General features: G+C 56.6%; 1 protein-coding gene across 3 annotated transcripts; it reads right to left on the bottom strand.

The window, feature by feature from the left end:
- Positions 1–634: 634 nt before the first annotated feature.
- LOC119089621 (succinate-semialdehyde dehydrogenase, mitochondrial) lies at positions 635–18,007 on the bottom strand. 3 transcript variants are annotated; one of them, XM_037212404.1, is made up of 11 exons: positions 17,918–18,007; positions 13,302–13,399; positions 12,380–12,598; positions 11,795–11,965; positions 10,937–11,020; positions 8,400–8,640; positions 7,731–7,894; positions 6,634–6,792; positions 4,137–4,309; positions 3,173–3,260; positions 635–1,998 (listed from the first exon to the last, which is right to left on the bottom strand). In XM_037212404.1, the coding sequence occupies exons 2-11, from the start codon at positions 13,353–13,355 to the stop codon at positions 1,822–1,824; spliced, it is 1,530 nt and encodes a 509-aa protein (XP_037068299.1). In that variant the 5' UTR covers positions 13,356–13,399; positions 17,918–18,007; the 3' UTR covers positions 635–1,821. The 3 variants fall into 3 exon arrangements, with proteins under 3 accessions (XP_037068299.1, XP_037068308.1, XP_037068315.1); XM_037212413.1 differs by lacking the exon at positions 17,918–18,007 and adding an exon at positions 17,607–17,697; XM_037212420.1 differs by lacking the exon at positions 17,918–18,007 and adding an exon at positions 17,385–17,563.
- Between the last annotated feature and the right edge of the window lie 343 nt (positions 18,008–18,350).

Genomic DNA, 18,350 nt, shown 5'->3' with positions numbered 1-18,350 from the left:
TCTATGCATAGCGAATCCACAAACGATCCTTACTTCGAAATTTAAGAAGCGGTGTTTTTGAACATAAATTTTGAGAACTTATACACCAAATCAAGAGGTTTTTGGCTGTTGTAGCATATTTGTATCTTTTCTTGGAGCACCGTTATGCCGAAAATGGACCCGACATAGCCACGCTCACGGCGCCATGGCTTATGACTTAGTCTTAGCTATGCTAATTCAGCTTAACTTAATAATATATATATAATAATATATAATGTAATAAATATGATAGCACATAACATAATATAAATATATATATATACATATAATATAAAAAATAAATATATAATAATAATATAGTAATATATAATAATAACTTAGCTCTGACTTAGTTTATCAGATACGGGACGTTCAACACCATGCTACCCGCTGCAGAGGTAACCGTGGGTGGGATCTGAATCACCATGGTAACATCGTCCCCAGGCTGTCGCAGCACTACCTATGTTGGTCCTACTGCTCGTCTCGTAGTGCAAACGCTATGCATGTGCGCGTACTTGTTTTCTGTCTCGCATTTTCATTCTGGGTTGTGTGATGTACCAAACCGCCTTCCACCAAACACGGGGTACAACACAGGGTATATAAATTCCAATTCGCTACAAAAGATTTATTCTGAACACCATTGAACACATCATTTTACAACAGCATACGTTGGAAGACGATTGACCATCCAGACAAAAATGGAAGACGGCTGTCTGTAGGTCGGCAGACATTAGGGAGGTGACATCAAATCGTACATCAGCGGGGCCGAGCGCCACATGACCCCAATCCAGATCACGCGGCATCAGTCAGGGCAACACACACTCTGGAACACAATGCTCGTTTCAGTGTGGTCTGGACTCATCACGCGCGAGGGAGAACGCGAACAAAAACTGAACCGCCAAACGCACAGCGCATGTCCGGAACAGCCGCGGTGCTTGCCATGAAATGAAGCAAACAAGATTGCACTAGATTTTATGACGTAGAGCACAACAATAATACACACAACTCGAAAGCATTCAAATTATGCAGCCAACATTGAGCCGGCACCATGGTCTCTGACTTAGCTGGGGGAGTCCAGCAGCATACGGCACAAAAAAACCCACCCGAGGAGGGGGTGGCACACCATTTGACAGGTCGGCGGCACACCACACGAGTGATCCGCTTCAGGAAGTCCTCCCTGCCTGACCAAACTGTGCTAATCGCCATCGGGTATATGGACTAACAACGAACCCTTTCAATCAAAAAGTTTTCTAACGACCCCTCATGACGACACGATGCTGTCATACCGATTACGCCGCGCCCAGGGGCATCCAGCGACGGGCGCATGTCACACGCCCCCAACTTGCCTACGAGGTGCAGACTAGAGAGGAAATTCCCACGACACTGAGCACTGACAGCGCCACTAATCCCACCCGAGTGCACGTACCACCAAATATAAATGCACCAAATCTGTGCAGCTACTTATCACAAAAATGCCCGCGGGTAATCCAACTTAGCTCCAGCTTAAGACTTCTTTTATCAGTAGACCGAGTCGGTTTTCACCGCTGGACATGGAACGCCCCGCCGAAAAATGAAATACTAAGTTTGTAACCTGTAAATACAACGGATTCATCATCCACCGTACAGCTTTCCGCTCCGACAGCCAGCCACGTCCGCTCTCCCGGCGACACCCGACAGCCGCCTCACTCCTTCGCCGCCCGTACTCTCACACCAAGCCGGAGCCGAACACGACACTGACCGCCGACCCGCAGCGTCCCGGCCGCGGCCTCGGCGCGCGGGCCGCGGCCTCGGCGCGCGCCGGGCTCACTTCGTGCCGAAGCAGATGTACTTGACCTCGGTGTAGTCCTCCACGGAGTAGTGGCCGCCCTCGCGGCCCAGCCCGCTCAGCTTCACGCCGCCGAAGGCCGCCTCCGGCTGCGAGATCAGGCCCTCGTTCACCCCGACCATGCCGCACTCCAGCGCCCGGCTGACCCGCCACGCCTGGGGCACGTCGGAGAGGGGGAGATGTTAGCGCAGCCGGACGGCACAGGGACACGGCACGCCTGGGGCACGCACCGGAGAGGGGGAGACGTTAGCGCAGCCGGACGGCACAGGGACACGGCACGCCTGGAGCACGCGCCGGAGAGGGGGAGACGTTAGCGCAGCCGGGCGGCACAGGGACACGGCACGCCTGGGGCACGCGCCGGAGAGGGGAGACGTTAGCGCAGCCGGACGGCACAGGGACACGGCACGCCTGGGGCACGCGCCGGAGAGGGGAGACGTTAGCGCAGCCGGGCGGCACAGGGACACGGCACGCCTGGGGCACGCGCCGGAGAGGGGGAGACGTTAGCGCAGCCGGACGGCACAGGGACACGGCACGCCTGGGGCACGCGCCGGAGAGGGGGAGACGTTAGCGCAGCCGGGCGGCACAGCGGTACCGCTGCGGCGTACCGCAGCGGTACCACAAAGTGGTAGCCGGTGCGGCGGCCGGGCTCCCATCTCCGGCGAACGCCGCTGCAGGCGACCGCGCAAGCGACGGCTCCGTCCGGGGTCAGGTCAGGTCACGCACCACTCAGTCCAGGCTGCCCGGACAGAATGGCGTGGGCCACATGGATATAGGCTGTCATGGGTCACATGGACACGGCCTGAGGGCACCACACGAACATGACCTGTTGTGGAACGGATGGACAAAAATCGAGATGGGTCGCACCAACACAACCTGCCACGGACCATATGGAGACCACCTGTCTTGAGCACACGCACAGCTTGTCGTGGACACGTGCCACGGCCGGCCCAGTGGCGACCTCATGTCCCCGAGCCCCCCGGACTGCTCCCGGCCCGCGCCGGAAGACTCGAGCGTTCTGTTGTTTGGTTGCTGTCGTTTGATTGCTGCTGTTTGATTGTTGTTGCTTGATTGTCATTGGCACCACCGACCTCACCTGACGAGACCTAACTGACCAGCTAGCTGAACCAGACTGCAGCCTGTTCTGCTCTCTCCGCTCTCAGAGCTGTGCGCTCTCTGTGAAGATGTGGGCGGTCACGGCGCGGTGGGAGCCAATGACTCTCATATCGTCCTGACCTATCGAGTCCATACTATATCGGACCTAACCGGACTCATCCCGGCCCATCTTGACCTCGCCGGTGAAGTCTGCACCCTGGCCACATCGAGCCTGACCTGTGCGATGTTTTCGGTGAAGATGTAGCCGGCCAGGCCCATGTCGCTGCTGTTGGCGATGGCCAACGCCTCCTCCTCCGTCTCAAACCTGGCGGCGAAACGCCGAACCTCGCCTCAGCGAGGGCGCCGAACCGGGGCGCCACTGCGCGCGCCTCCCAACGGCGGGCAGCGGCGGCTCTATCTCACAGGCTGGGGCTCGCCCTGAGGCTGCGCATACCGCCACTGCGCGAGCTTCCGCTGGGCGGCCCGACAGCTAGACTGGCCACCATTCATGTCAGCTGGCCACCATTCATGCCAGCTGGCCACCATTCATGTCAGCTGGCCACTATTCACGTCACTGCTGTAAGCAGTCATGCGCATTGACCCCATAGTTTTCGGCACTTTGAGGTCGGAGATGTTATGCTGGCATTTGTCGACCTTCAGTATCACGGGAGGCACTGGTGAGACAACGTTATCAAGGAAAAACTGATCCGCACAAGAGCTCTGAGCTGAGAATCGACACCGCTGTGTCGCCCTCGATAACGTCGAATGGGAGCGTGGGAGAACAGAGAGCAACACAAGCACACATACGCACCTGCCACCGACAGTAGTGTTGGTGACAATATCCCAGCACGCGCTGCACTGCAAAGCCGTGTACGGTTGCCGCTTCCCCACTCCACGCGGTGTCCCCTCTCCCCCCGGCACATCCGCCCTTCGGCTCCACCTTCCCTGCCGCGGCGCGCGCGTGCTCCCCGCTGCGTCACACACTGGTGCGTGCACGCTCCGCGCTGCGTCACACACTGGTGCGTGCACGCTCCCCGCCGCGTCACACACTGGTGCGTGCACGCTCCCCTGGCGCACGCTCGGCGTCACCGACGGGAGGCGCCTCCGCCCCACCCGGCGCCAGCACAGCCCCGAAGTCGGCCGGCCGAGGGCAGCCGCGCCCCCCTCCCCCCCATCGCCGGTGGGCGGGGCGTCGGCTCACCTGGCGCAGGCCGCCACCGGGCCGAACACCTCCTCCCTGAAGCAGGCCATGTCGGGCGTGACCTCGGTCAGCAGCGTCGGCGGGTAGAAGCGGCCCTCCGGCGCCGCGGAGCCGGGCCGCGGCCACACCTGGCGGGCGCCCTGGCGCACAGACTCCGACACCAAGCCCGACACCTGGCGGCCAGCGGCGGAACTAACAGCAAGACACGACTCGTGGCCCGCGCGAGACCTGAAGGCAGCGGTGCAGCCTCATATTCAGCAATCTCCTAACTTTTCCGTACTTCCCTTACTTGGGATGCAGCACCCTCTTTGGAGAGAAAAGTGGGCTAAACTCGTAAAAATACTAGTTTGTTGACTTATTTTGAAGCAGGTTTTTCCACTTCCTGCTGCTCAGTCCCCTGTCCAAAATATTTTAAGACACCACACAGCTGGCTGAAGAATACACAGCTGGTGACGGCACAGGCTTGAAGCCACACCATTTCATGCAATTATGAGAAATCAACTTTTGTAAACTGCAAAAAGGCAAGTTAGTGAGAGCACTCCACGTCATAAAAATGCTTTCTGGGCAGTTGACTTCATCCGGGGAGCCGCCTCAGATGCTCGCGAACAGTGCTTTTGGGGAGATAGCTTTAACGACTAGACAAACGTAAAGCACTAATACTTTTAGTTGGCGAGTTCTTAACATCTTTGCAATGGTAACCGTTCATGAAGGAAAGGTATTTAGACCATGTGTTATGACCGCGTAATGACAGTTTTCGGACCATGTTCTCACCAGTTTGATGGCACTTGACAGCAACACTGGAAAACCCACATTCTGACCAATCTATCTGTGATGAGACAGCGCACAAAGCGCGCAGTCCTCGCATGCTGTGAAATCATCACATGACAGTCACTTAGCACAGCTACGGGCGCAACGTGACCCAGGCAGTCGAAACGCCCTCAAACTCTGACATCATAAACATGGCATATTTACACATTCTGTGGACATTGCAAGACCACCCCCCCCCCCCCCATGGGTCACGACTGATGACCTCTTTGTCGAGAGCCCGATCGCCCAGTCGTTCAATCGTGTCAGCCACATTGGGCGTCTAGAAAGCGGTCCCCCTAAGCGATAATGTGCTCTCAGGGGCCTCCCATGCTGATTTCCTGTATCTTACCACACACACGTTACCATCCTAACAAAAAACAAACTAACAAACAAACAAAAACAAACAAGCAATGAGGTCGGGGCATCCCAAGGCGAAGACAAGCCGAATGCTGCCATGAAGAAACGTTTATTGAAACAATGAGACCTCTCACAGGCGAAGCGTGACATAGCCTTGTGGCATTAACCGATACTTGATAAACTTTAACAACCATCATTCACTGCCGTTTGTTTTACTGGCGTGTTGTGCTTGGTTCTTAAGATCAAAAGCTCGCTACCCACACAAGGTTTGACCCACATCACCTGTTTTTACAAGGCGCGGTTGACACTCGCCGAAGGCTTTCCGGCGGCGTGTAACAGAGCGGAACCAGCGTATAGCTATATATCAAGAACGCCGGTTGTTTACCGCTTGGACTTAGCGTACAATGCACTGGAGAATGCCAAGCGCAAGCGATAAAGAACGGGCGTAAATTCGCTTTGCTCCACCACTAACCTTGCCTGGTCCAATGGATCTGCTCCGATGCAGTTTTACGTTAACATCACTCCACTTATATACATCACTTCATCATCACATCATCATCACTTATACAACATCTCTTCCGCTTTGCCCCAGCATGCATAACTTTGGAGAGAGTTTGGAGTGGGAGGGGGGGGGGGAGGGGAGGGTGAGGGACGTGAAGACTCTCCGTCCCGCGACAGCGGGAGCGTACGGCTCAGCATCGCCGTCACCGTGTCAGCGCCGACTGAAAACGGACACGCAGCTCGTGCTGGCGTGAAGTCTGCCTCCCGTCTCAAACGAATTCCAGTCCAGATATTGTGACTAACGGAGTCGAGTCGCATTTATACATACATACATATATATATATATATATATATATATATATATATATATATATATATCTCTCTCTCTCTCTCTCTCTCTCTCTCTCTCTCTCTCTCTCTCTCCCTCTCTCTCTCTCTACGTCAGGCACTACCCTATCCCCATGATATCCTCATCTCATCCGTTTTGCGAGGCCAAAGCTTGTCAATGAAAAAGCTTAATCAACTGAAAGCTCACCAGTTGATAAGCTGTCAATTGATTATCAAAGCTTATCAACTGACAGCTCCTGGTGCTTCAAAATGAGCACAAGGAGCAATCAAAGTTATCAAAAAACTTAAGAAGTCATCAAAGTTAACAATGAATTCAAAATGACCACCAGAAGCTTGCTCGAGCTTGCTGTACTGGGTACTGGGTACTGGGCATTCACTGAACCTTTCAGAACCGTTGAACCATCCACATCCGACCGCGCCCAGGGGCGTCACCTGCCCTCCGCACCCTCCCGCCGCAGCGCCAGCCGTCGGGCGGCGGGCCCACCTTCTCCAGCTGGGCGTTGTTGACCAGCGGGCCGAGGTTCACGCCATCGGCGGCGCCGTCGCCGGCGGTCAGCTGCGATGCCATGACGGAGCCCAGCGCCGCCACAAACCGGTCGTACACGCCCGCCTGCACCAGGATGCGGTTGGTGCTGATGCACGTCTGCCAGCGAGGGGAGTCATCATTATCATAATCATCATCATGATCATCATCATCATCACTACCATCATCATCACTGTCATCATCATCACTGCCATCATCATCACTACCATCATCATGCCGACCGTCATCTTCATCATTCCATCATCACCGACGTCGTGCATTCATCATCATTATCGTCATCATCGTCGTCGACATCTTCGTTATCAGCATCATCATCACTGATGACATTTGCCAGGTTATAGTAGTGCATGCAAGATTTTCCAAACTCATGCATTGTTTCGGTCCATGCTTCTGAGGTTGGTGCTATGATGACTCATCATCCGCGATAGCAGCATTGGCTGTATCATTACTGCTACTATTCCGGTTCTTATCATTATCATCATCATTGGCACCATCATCAACACCCACACAATTTCTAATGGCTACGCACTGTCTGCGTTTCTGTTCCGGAATGTCATCATCATCATCACGACCAGAACCAACAGCCCACACCGGACTGGCAGACAAGCACGACTGTCTAAGGCGAACAGCCTCGCTACCTTGGCTACCTTCAGTCACCACCCAGCATCACCCGCATCAGCCAATCCATCGCCAGACTTCCGACACCCCATCACCTCCCCTCCGCTCCCTCCCCCTCTCCAGCGGCGGCGGCGCAGTCCCCCATGCGTGCTGGGCCCGCCGGCGCCTCCCCCTCCCCGGCGGCGGCGAGGCGGCGCCAGCCTCCGTGCGTGCTGGGCCCGCCGGCGCCTCCCCCTCCCCGGCGGCGGCGGGTCGGCGCCATCCTCCGTGCGTGCTGAGTCCGCCGGCACCTCCCCCTCCCCGGCGACGGCGAGGCGGCGCCATCCTCCGTGCGTGCTGAGTCCGCCGGCGCCTCCCCCTCCCCGGCGGCGGCGAGGCGGCGCCAGCCTCCGCGCGTGCTGAGCCCGCCGACAGCTAACCTGGCCGGAGTTCCTGAACTTGGAGGCCATGCAGCCGGCCACCGCCTTCTCCAGGTCTGCAGAGTCGAACACGATGAAGGGCGAGTTGCCGCCCAGCTCCAAGCTCAGCTTCTTCACGGTGGAGGCGCACTGCGCGTACAGCAGCTTGCCCACGGCCGTCGAGCCTGGAACGAGAAAAACCGTACTCGTCGTCGTCACTGGGACTTTACGACGCACTCAGCTGATAAGGCTACACGGCGTCGCCTGCCTCTCACCCTGGCGTGAAAGGCAGGCACTACGGGAGAAACCTCACTGTCAGTGCGCTACGCCGCATGTGATTATCTCACCTGAAGAAGTGCAAAAACCGTACTGACGTCGCCCCAGCCTGCTCAGCTGGCAAGAGCTGGCGCGCGGCCAAAACAGCGGGCAGCAAGTGCCAGTTGGCTCGCAACGGCACGAGATATACCGACTGGGTTCGAACGCGAGCACCCGTGAGTGCAGATGTCCCCAACCACCACGCGGTCATGTCCAGACTGTTTCCAGTTAAAACGTAAGGAAATCGGATGAGTGCCTGCAGTACTCGGCAACACACAAATCCGAACCGGCGAGTGCGCCAACACAACCCCCACCTGAGCGTGCACGGCCCAGCCTCATCCGTGCGGGTACCCCTCCCCCCCAAACCACCGTCACCTGTGAAGGAGAGTACGGCGACGCGCGGGTCCCGGCAGAGGGCCGCCCCCACCTCCGGCGTGCGCGCTCTGGAGGCGGTCAGCACGCTTAACACGCCCGGCGGCAGGCCGGCCTGCTCCGCCAGCGCGGCCAGAGCCAGAGCCGACAGCGGCGTGTCCTCGGCCGGCTTGGCCACGGCCGCGCAGCCGCAAGCCAGAGCCGCCCCCAGCTTGCGCAGCAGCATCGCGATCGGGAAGTTCCACTGCCGGGCGGAGCGTGACACAGTGGTGACGAGGTCAGGGCGTGACACAGTGGTGACGAGGTCAGGGCGTGACACAGTGGTGACGAGGTCAGGGCGTGACACAGCGGTGACGAGGTCAGGGCGTGACACGGCGGTGACGAGGTCAGGGCGTGACACAGTGGTGACGAGGTCAGGGCGTGACACAGTGGTGACGAGGTCGGGGCGTGACACAGCGGTGACGAGGTCAGGGCGTGACACAGCGGTGACGAGGTCAGGGCGTGACACAGCGGTGACGAGGTCAGGGCGTGACACAGCGGTGACGAGGTCAGGGCGTGACACAGCGGTGACGAGGTCAGGGCGTGACACAGCGGTGACGAGGTCAGGGCGTGACACAGCGGTGACGAGGTCAGGGCGTGACACAGCGGTGACGAGGTCAGGGCGTGACACAGTGGTGACGAGGTCAGGGCGTGACACAGTGGTGACGAGGTCAGGGCGTGACACAGTGGTGACGAGGTCAGGGCGTGACACAGCGGCGACGAGGTCAGGGCGTGACACAGTGGTGACGAGGTCAGGGCGTGACACAGTGGTGACGAGGTCAGGGCGTGACACAGCGGTGACGAGGTCAGGGCGTGACACAGTGGTGACGAGGTCAGGGGCGTGACACAGTGGTGACGAGGTCAGGGCGTGACACAGTGGTGACGAGGTCAGGGCGTGGACACAGTGGTGACGAGGTCAGGGCGTGACACAGCGGTGACGAGGTCAGGGCGTGACACAGTGGTGACGAGGTCAGGGCGTGACGAGGACATGCTGACGTCACGTGACAACCTCGTCACACACGTGACGCAGCGATCACAGAGCCTGGGCTCCGGTTTACACCAGAGCTCGGTTTGTGCCGATGCGCCTGGGCAAGAGGTACAGCAGATTGCGAGAGAGGAGAGCTACGCAGACACGAGTGCCTAGCGTCGACACAGAGACAGGTGGCGTAACAACAACGCCGTGTGCTCCCAAGCACTTGTAACCGCCGACTGGCGTCACCCACCAACAGCGCTTTTATGATTTATAAAGCTCCGAGAGGCCTACCAATTCCACCAGCACGATTAAGCACTTGCACAGATAACAGTAAAACACTTAACCAGGCGTTTCGAGACGGAGCTCCGTTCAGTGCCCGTCATGCCGTCGCAAGGCCAACGTCGGTGGGATTTACGGGCAACGTACGCTAACGCAGGCATGATACGTAGGCACAGGTAGACTTTTGAACGTGATGGGGGAGGACAAAGAAGGTTTCTGGTGCGCGTGGTGTCACGCAACGCACCAGACCCTGAGGCAAATTATCAGAGAACCGCGTGAAAGAAGAGGAGGGGGGGGGGGGGGGGGGACACTTCGCCATTTTGGTTCCACACGCGCTGCAGGGGAGCTACGAGGTTAAGGAGCCAAGGAGCCAGGGAGGCGGAGGGGAGGGGGCCCTGATACCAGCGCGTGAAACATTTGACCATTACAACAAACTCAGGTGACATGGCCGCGGTTAAGACCGTGGTACCGGTGTGATGACGGTGTTAACTGCACCGGCATGACGACGTGTTTACTTCAACCGTGTGATGGCATGTTACTGTTCCGGTAAAATGACGTGTTTACTGCACCGGTGTGATGACGTGTTAACTGTACCGGTGTGATGACGTGTCTACCGTACCGCCGTGATGACGTGTTTACTTCACCCGTGTGATGACCTATTTACTGTACCGGTGTGATGACGTGTCTACCGTACCGCTGTGATGACGTGTTTACTTCGCCCGTGTGATGACCTTTTTACTGTACCGCTGTGATGACGTGTTTACTGCACCCGTGTGATGACGTGTTAACTGTACCGGTCTGATGACGTGTTAACTGTACCGCTGTGATGACGTGTTCACTGTACCGGTGTGATGACGTGTTAACTGTACCGGTGTGATGACGTGTTTACTGTACCGGTGTGATGACGTGTTCACTGTGCCGGTGTGATGACGTCTTCACTGTACCAGTGTGATGACGTGTTTACTGTACCGGTGTGATGACGTGTTTACTGTACCGGTGTGATGACATGTTTACTGTACGGCTGTGATGGCGTGTTTACTGCACCCGTGTGATGACGTGTTGACTGTACCGGTGTGATGACGTGTTGACTGCACCCGTAAACACTGCACACGTGTTAACTGTACCCGTGTGATGACGTGTTTACTGCACCCGTGTGATGACGTGTTAACTGTACCCGTGTGATGACGTGTTTACTGCACCCGTGTGATGACGTGTTAACCGTACAGGTGTGATGGCGTGTTTACTGTACCGGTGTGATGAGGGCGGCCACTCCGGCCGGCTGTCGGATCATCAGCGTCTCCTTGTGCGGCGCCGCGCCGTCCACCACCTCACCCTGCCAGCAGGGACACGGCGTCAGCATGACACGGCACGCCAGCCGACATCAGCAGGTGTCATGACACGTCGTCCCGCGGCTCCGTCCCGTCGGAAGGGAAGCACAGCGAAAAAAAACAACAAAGACAATGAACAGAGAGAACGCTCACAGGGGCGGCGTCTGTGACCTACGCCGGCGGCGTCTGTGACCTATGCCGCCGGCGTCTGTGACCTACGCCCAGCCACGTCTCCCAGGGGCTTGTCCAACATACGGCAAATCAAATGACCCGTGAAACGCAAGTCAACTACAGAGCGACCGCGCGGTCAAGCTCCGCCCAGACGACATCTGGCAGACAACATTAACATCAGAATTCACGATCAGGCGTCGTCGTCACCCCACAAAGTATGAATGTTTCCTGCTGCCACGCCGCCGCTAGGCGCGCATAAGCCACGCTCTCGCCAGTAGCTCTCCCATCAACGCCGGCGGTGTCAGTCAACGCCCCTGCCCTGGGTAGGGATAGCCTCGCGCCAGGTCCACCTCGCCAGTAGCTCTCCCATCAACGCCGGCGGCGCCAGTCAACGCCCCTCCCCGGGTGGGGATAGCCTCGCGCCAGGTCCACCTCGCCAGCAGCTCCTCCCACCGACGCCGGCGGCGCCAGCCATCGCCCCTCCCCGGGTGGGGATAGCCTCGCGCCAGGTCCACCTCGCCAGCAGCTCCTCCCACCGACGCCGGCGGCATCAGTCACCGCCCCTCCCCGGGTCGGGGTAGCCTCGCGCTCCAGCGGCGGCCACTCACGTGGATGCGGCGCGCCTCGCCTGCGAACCACTCGATGTAGCCGGCGCCGTAGGCCACCTCGGCGCGCGCCTCGGCCAGCGGCTTGCCCTGCTCTGCCGTCAGCAGGGCGGCCAGCTGCTCGCCGTGCTCCTCCAGCAGGCGGAAGTAGGCCTGCAGCAGCTGCGAGCGCCGCTGTCGGCCGCAGTGAAGCCTGGTCATCACCCGGGGACGGCCGACTTCGCAGTCCTAAGGGCAGTCTCAGCTGTTCCGCCGCGATCAAAGGCCACGTCAATGCGGACAAACATGCCGCTCCTCTCGTGCTCCATGTGAGTGTCGCGCGGACCCTGATCATTGCAGGTGTTGCTACTACTTTTCCCGGAGATTTCACCTGTGTTTTTTTTTCTCTGAGTGATACATCTTTGTGTGTATGTGTATACGTATGTGTGTGGGGGGGGGGGGGGAGAGAATATGACCATCTTAAAGGCCACAGCACCCGAAGAGATACCCAGTTCCACCCCGGGCATGGCACGCAGCGCCCCTCGGGCACGACAGGTACCTACTTCCCTTGGGCAATGTGTGTGTACCCCTGGCACGATCTGTGCTCACCCTGGGCGCGGTCTGTCCCCAGCTCCTCTGCGCCTCCGCCGCCGCCGCCACGGCCCGCGCCGCGTCAGCCTCGCCCAGGTCCGGCACGCTGGCGATGACGTCATCGGTGGCCGGGTTGATGACGTCAAAGGTGGCGCCGTCGGCGGCGACCGTCCACTGTCCGGCGACGAGCGCGCGCTCGCGGAGGAGCGAGAGACGGCGCCGGCCGACGCGCGTCGCCTGTGGGCGTGGCGACTCGTTGCGGGTGGGGCTCCAGCGAGGCCGACACCGGCGGCGGGAGGGCAGGGTGGGGCGTGAGGGGGCCTGGACCGGGCGCCGCCGTGGACAGCAAGACGCGCCGGCGCTGTACACAGACGGCGATACCGACCCCGGTGCGAGGTAGGATGCAAACAAGGCGCTCCAACATACCGCAAAGCTTCCTACCACACCACCTGCCGGTACCGTTCAACATATCACAGAGCCTTCTACCACGCTACGCGCCGGCGCCATTCAACATATCAGAGAGCTCTACTACACTACGCGGCGGCGCCATTCAACATACCACGGGGTTTCTACTACGCTACGCGCCGGCGCCATTCAACATACCACAAGACTTTCTAACACGCCGCGCGCCGGCCCCATTCAACATACCACGGGGTTTCTACACGCTACGCGTCATCCAACATACCACAGGGCTTTGTGCCACGCCACGCGCCTGCGCCATTCAACATACCACGGGGTTTCTTCACGCTACACGCCATTCAACATACCACGGGGTTTGTCCACGCTACGCATCATTCAACATACCACGTGCTTTCTACCACGCCGCGCCGCATGAGACGAGCAAGGCACGCGTCAGCGATCAGTCCGTGACAGTAACGGCGCCAGTGGCAGCCAGGCGATGTGGAGACTGGACCTCCATACAGCGGATCGTCTCGCTTACCTGCCCAGCACTCAGCTGGCGGCCCAAGAGTCTGTAGCTGAGCTGAAGAGCCATGCCCGTCGGCGCAGGATCCCGGGGTCAGCGGTCACGCTCGGCGCCTGGGGACACGGGACAAGAAACCAGCATCACTTAACGGTCCTCTGATGTCAGGGCCATGCATGTGGGCTTTACGACGGGGAAGCCTGGCCGTGTCTGTTGCTACGCACAAAGTCCACCGCCAGACGAAAAGAGCCATCTGACTTCTTAACCAGCACAACAAGTGACGACCGAGGACAATTGGAACGCCGGATTAGCCCGCGGGCCTCCATGTCGGCGATCTGCCTCCACACCTCTGGTCCCAAATGATGTGGGAGCTCGTCTGAGCCTGACCGCGACAGGTCGTGACCCGCCGATGTTGTCCCAGTGTCCGTCAAGTAGACTCTTCAGTTTCCTTCCACTGACCTCACTGACTTCCGCTTCAGCCAAACCAACGGTTACCGGTCCGAGCCATTAAGGCTTGCCCCCCCCCCCCCCCCCACACACACACTAAAGCCGTCTTCATGTCTTCCACTTTGCCAGTAACGGAATGGATAAAAAGATCGACAGAATCGGGTCCGGGGTTTTCCACGATTGGAATGGGGTTATCAATCACAGGCCGACCCAAGCAAGGACTAACCGAAACTCTTCGTTCGATTTGAAAACTTCGAAATGTTCGATTTGTCGAGGATCCGGATCAAACATGAGGCCTCGAGAAATCGGCCCGAAGTCCTCACCTTGCAGGTAAATAATCCCTTCAGAAAATGGTCCCATTACGACATCAGATACAACACGCACAAAAACTGGCCGCCTCGGAACGCTGTCAAGCGGCTCCTCCAATTTTACGCAAAAAAACCCTAAATAAAGCACTCGCACGCTGCAGTTTGCTTGGAAGGACTTGAACGACGCCAGATCATCATTTCCAAGGACGGCCGGAACAGACAAGCCTTCTAACATCAGCACCTGAACGTCATTTATCACTGCCGTACGGATCAGAACGTTTGCCGAAACCATACCAACGCATTCCAATGTCGTGCGGTTGACTGTGATCGGATGCAAAGCCCCCGGATTGAGTCATAACGAACTGACCCCCCAGAAGAGATGCCGACACGCAGGTAACCATTGCTCCCGTGTCGACCAACTGCATACAATCCACTTTCGGAATGCGGTCCCGCACATGAGGCGAACGGCCCTGCGAACTGCGGGGACCTTTGACCTCGGTTCCGGTCATCACTGGTCACACGGTGGTGACCCTCCTCAGTTCAAAGCTTGAGGGCAATCATGCCGAGTGTGCCCAAGCCCACGCCGACGCCAGCAGACCACGGGGGACGGCCGCCCCCGACCGCGACCCAACGGAGCCTGAGAACGCGCCACCTGCCGGTGGCCGGAAAACCACACGTCCAGCGTCGCATTTGCCTGCCCCGGAAACCAGTCCGGCCCGGCCCGGGCGCCGGCCAGCCCGGCCCGGCCGCACCGCCGCCCTCCCCCTGGGCGCGCTCCTGTGGGCCGCCAGCCCAGCTGACCTAGGCCGGGTCGCGTGACGGTCCCCCCGCCCCGCTGAGCCGACCATTGGCTGACCCGCCCGGCTCCTGATGACGTCACGCCGCCCCCGGCGACAGCACCTGCCGGCCGGCCGGCTGGCGCGGCCGCCGCGCCGATCTCGAACACGGCACGAGAGAGCTCGGCTACCTCGGCACGGAGATATGACCTAGCGCTCCCTTCCCTACGGCAGACCCCTCCACAACGTGACTGGTCTAAGCCGGCGAACGATGGACAGCCTCCTCAATTTGTTTTGTATGTATCGGCATGTTCTCAACGTCGATGCTGGGGTACAACAGACCTAACTGTGCCACAACATCCGACGAAATGCCATCCAAAAACAGACTCCCCAAGAGAGCGGCTCCGACAGACGTGTCAGGCTCCGAGCCAGAAAACGCAGCACGAAACGTAGCAAACCGGAGAGGGACATGCCGTATGTCTCGGAAGATCGCTCACGTCGATGATCGAGCTGGTCCCGACACTAACCCTGGGAAGGAACGAACTCCCGACGCAGCGCCGACTTCCGCCTCCGGACATCCTTAGTGGCCTTTTCTGACAGCGCGCCCATCACCGCAATCCGCAAACCAAAGCCAAGAAGCGCCTTCCGCTACGCTTTCCTCCCAGCCCCACCGTCATCCGACAGGCATCCAACCATCGCAAGAAGTCTTCCAGCTCTTCCCACCATCCCACGCCGATTCCTCGCTCAACTTCACTTGACACGCCAGCATAACCACACGCCCTCACCGGTACCAGAAGACCGGCGTCCGGCGTCCGGCGACCACTGACCGCGGCGGCTCCTGTCAGCCCCCGCCTTCAGCGGCCGCAGAGGCGTGCTCAGCCGCGCGCACTAGTGACTCGCTTCATCACGGGGTGATGTTGAATCGATGAGGTGATTTATACATGGCTGGATGCAGAACAAGCTCAAGCTCTCTGATGTCCATTGCTCGATGCTATCTTATCTTTTAATGCATGGTTTTGTTTGCGCTTATTGCAACTAGATGCATAGTCTTAAAAGAAAACATTGGGTAAAGCATAACTTTTCATAGGCATTTCAAATAGGCCATGCTTTTGAAACACCGTGCTCTGCCACCTGGATAGATGGAAATATTATTTCAACTTTTGCAGAAATAGACACCATATCCTACTGTAAATAGTATGTTGTAGTATGCTTATGTGGTAGTGCTGCAGTAGTATGCTTTCACAAAATCAGTTGCTGAAACCCTGTCTGAGACTGATCTACCAAAGGCACCCAGAATTGCTATTTTTTATGCATTTGGCCACCTTTTTCGCATCTTGAAGAAAATGAATGCACTCATTAAAGTTTTCAGCTTCTCCATTGCTCCTGTTATCTGATAAATAACACAAAGGTATGCAATGTGTCTGCTGCTGACAGCCCACACCATACACACTGGGGCAGTCATGTGCAGATGGAACACAGTGGCATAGTGGTTTACTTCAGGGACACAGCAATGTGGCATATCCACTGTTCCAGGGCAGCAGCCATGGGTTGAATGAAATTCCTGAAGATAGTAATGTCAAAAACCTGAATTATACTGCATTTTTTATTTAAGGTAGACCACTGTGAAAACAGTCCATGCCTTTTTGTTTCCAGTGTTTATCAGCCTATACTATTTTCTGTCACTAGTTGAAATACAAACAGGCAGCACCAATTAACTTTACAGTGATAAATATACTTCTAATATGCCTTACTTAATGTTCAATATAAAACCAACAATGAGTTAGGCATTTTCTATGTGATGTATGACCACATTTTGCAGGCACTCTTAACAAGTGAAGCTCATTGTTAATGAGCATACTTCATGAACAGTCAATTAGCTTAACCCCTTACACTTGCTCTCAGGCTGGTGATTACAGCCTCCAGAAGACTTCTGCCAACCTTGGCCTTTACACTATCTGATTAGGTATGGACAGGGGCAGATCTAGCCTGGAGTTTTTTTTTGGGGGGGGGGGGCAACTGTTTGTCACCAGCTGGCTGGTGTGAAATCCAAGGTCCAGTGCATGGTGCCTCTTGTGAGTATCTAGTAGGGACACCATTCAAAACTGAAAAAAGCACCAAAATGCTTTGGGATCTTGAACAGAAGTTAAGACAAAACAGTTAAAACAGTTAAGGTTAAGATAGACAGTAAGAAGACAAAACTTTTATGAAGTTCTCAGAATGTTTTGGGAGGGCCAAAACATACTATCAGAGGTTTTTTTTTGGGGGGGGGGGGGCATGGCTCCATGTCCACACAGGATCTGCCTATGGACATAGAGTGCTTATCATTGTAAAAATAGAAAAATCCAGCTGTTCTGTATCTATAGAAATATCCTCTCAGACATCACATTTAAATATTTCAAAACTTGCTACACAGTACTACTCAAGAACTGTTGAATTATGCCAGAAAGCTGCAATCTGCATCTGAAATTACATGGTCCTAACATACAATGTGGTAAAGCTCAGTGCCCCTAATACCAGCTCTAGTTGCCTATCTTTCCATTCAAAGGCTAGGCTAAAAATATAATACAGACCTAGTTATTAATATTGTAATTTGTGAGTCTCAACCGTTCATTCCAGACTTATTCATCTCCAATCCACGAGCCTGAGCGACAATCCAACACTGGCCCTACGAAACTGAGGTGCTCCAGGACGGCAAATGATCCCTCCTAAGCAACAATGAGGATCTGCCCATAATTTGGGCAATATTGTGTATTCAATGACACACAAAGACTGAGGTACATGCGCATACTCACCCCCTCCCGCAGCTAATTCAATATCCTATGACATCAAATACCTTCCTCCCCCAGTTCCCTTTTTTGTTTGTTTACATAAATGAAATGTATTAGTCGCGGCAAAATATGTCCATGAAATTGGCGATTTATTCAGCGATTTGTTTAGTGACATTGACCTACAGGTCAGTGGTTAGTGACTAGTGCCGACTTCTGAAAACACAACGTTTGACCAATTAGGGCACAAGAACATCGAAAATGCTGCTGATTTTGCAATATCAAGTGACCTTCAAGGCCGATTCTAAATGTGCAAAATGATTCCAAGTGTGACCCACGCTTGCAATGATTAGAGGAGTGCAACTTCCGCACAGACAGGTCTACGAGCCTCCTGTCCCAGCCCGTCGCCTGGGCGCGGGGAGTGGCATGCCGATATACCAATATGAGATGACTGGGTCGGCTGATGGCGTCATGTCAGCCGCGCTCCGTCATCGTGTCAGTTGCGTTCTGCCATCATGCTGGTCGCGCCCTGGTACCGTGTCAGCCGCGCTCCGTTCTGCCCAGCTTTCTCCGTCGTTCCCGGATGAATCTCCCTGAATGGGCCAGTTGACAGTCTGCTCCGCCCGGCAGCTGTGCTTAACGTCGGGACACCAAGCAAACTCCGGCCTTACGAGGCATGGTTGTCGACCAGGCGACCAGGTCAAGTTCGTAACCGGGTCAGGTCAGCGACCAGGTCAGCACGGCTGAAGGCCAGGCAAGACCCGAAAAAAC

Source organism: Pollicipes pollicipes, unplaced genomic scaffold, assembly GCF_011947565.3.
Source record: "Pollicipes pollicipes isolate AB1234 unplaced genomic scaffold, Ppol_2.1 Scaffold_1600;HRSCAF=1878_pilon_pilon_pilon, whole genome shotgun sequence".
Lineage (NCBI taxonomy): Eukaryota > Metazoa > Arthropoda > Thecostraca > Pollicipedomorpha > Pollicipedidae > Pollicipes > Pollicipes pollicipes.
Note: the sequence above shows the minus strand (reverse complement) of the source record. Positions and strands in the feature narration are given on the sequence as shown.

What these genes read in the sequence shown, in the direction of transcription:
- LOC119089621 (XM_037212404.1), bottom strand. Translation starts at nt 13,355, where the DNA reads ATGGCTCTTCAGCTCAGCTACAGACTCTTGGGCCGCCAGCTGAGTGCT. An exon ending in GCCAGCTGAGTGCTGGGCAG is followed by an intron (nt 12,599 to 13,301) that starts GTAAGCGAGACG and finishes CCACGCCCACAG; the next exon opens with GCGACGCGCGTCGGCCGGCG. An exon ending in TGGCCGCCCTCATCACACCG is followed by an intron (nt 8,641 to 10,936) that starts GTACAGTAAACA and finishes TCCGCCCGGCAG; the next exon opens with TGGAACTTCCCGATCGCGAT.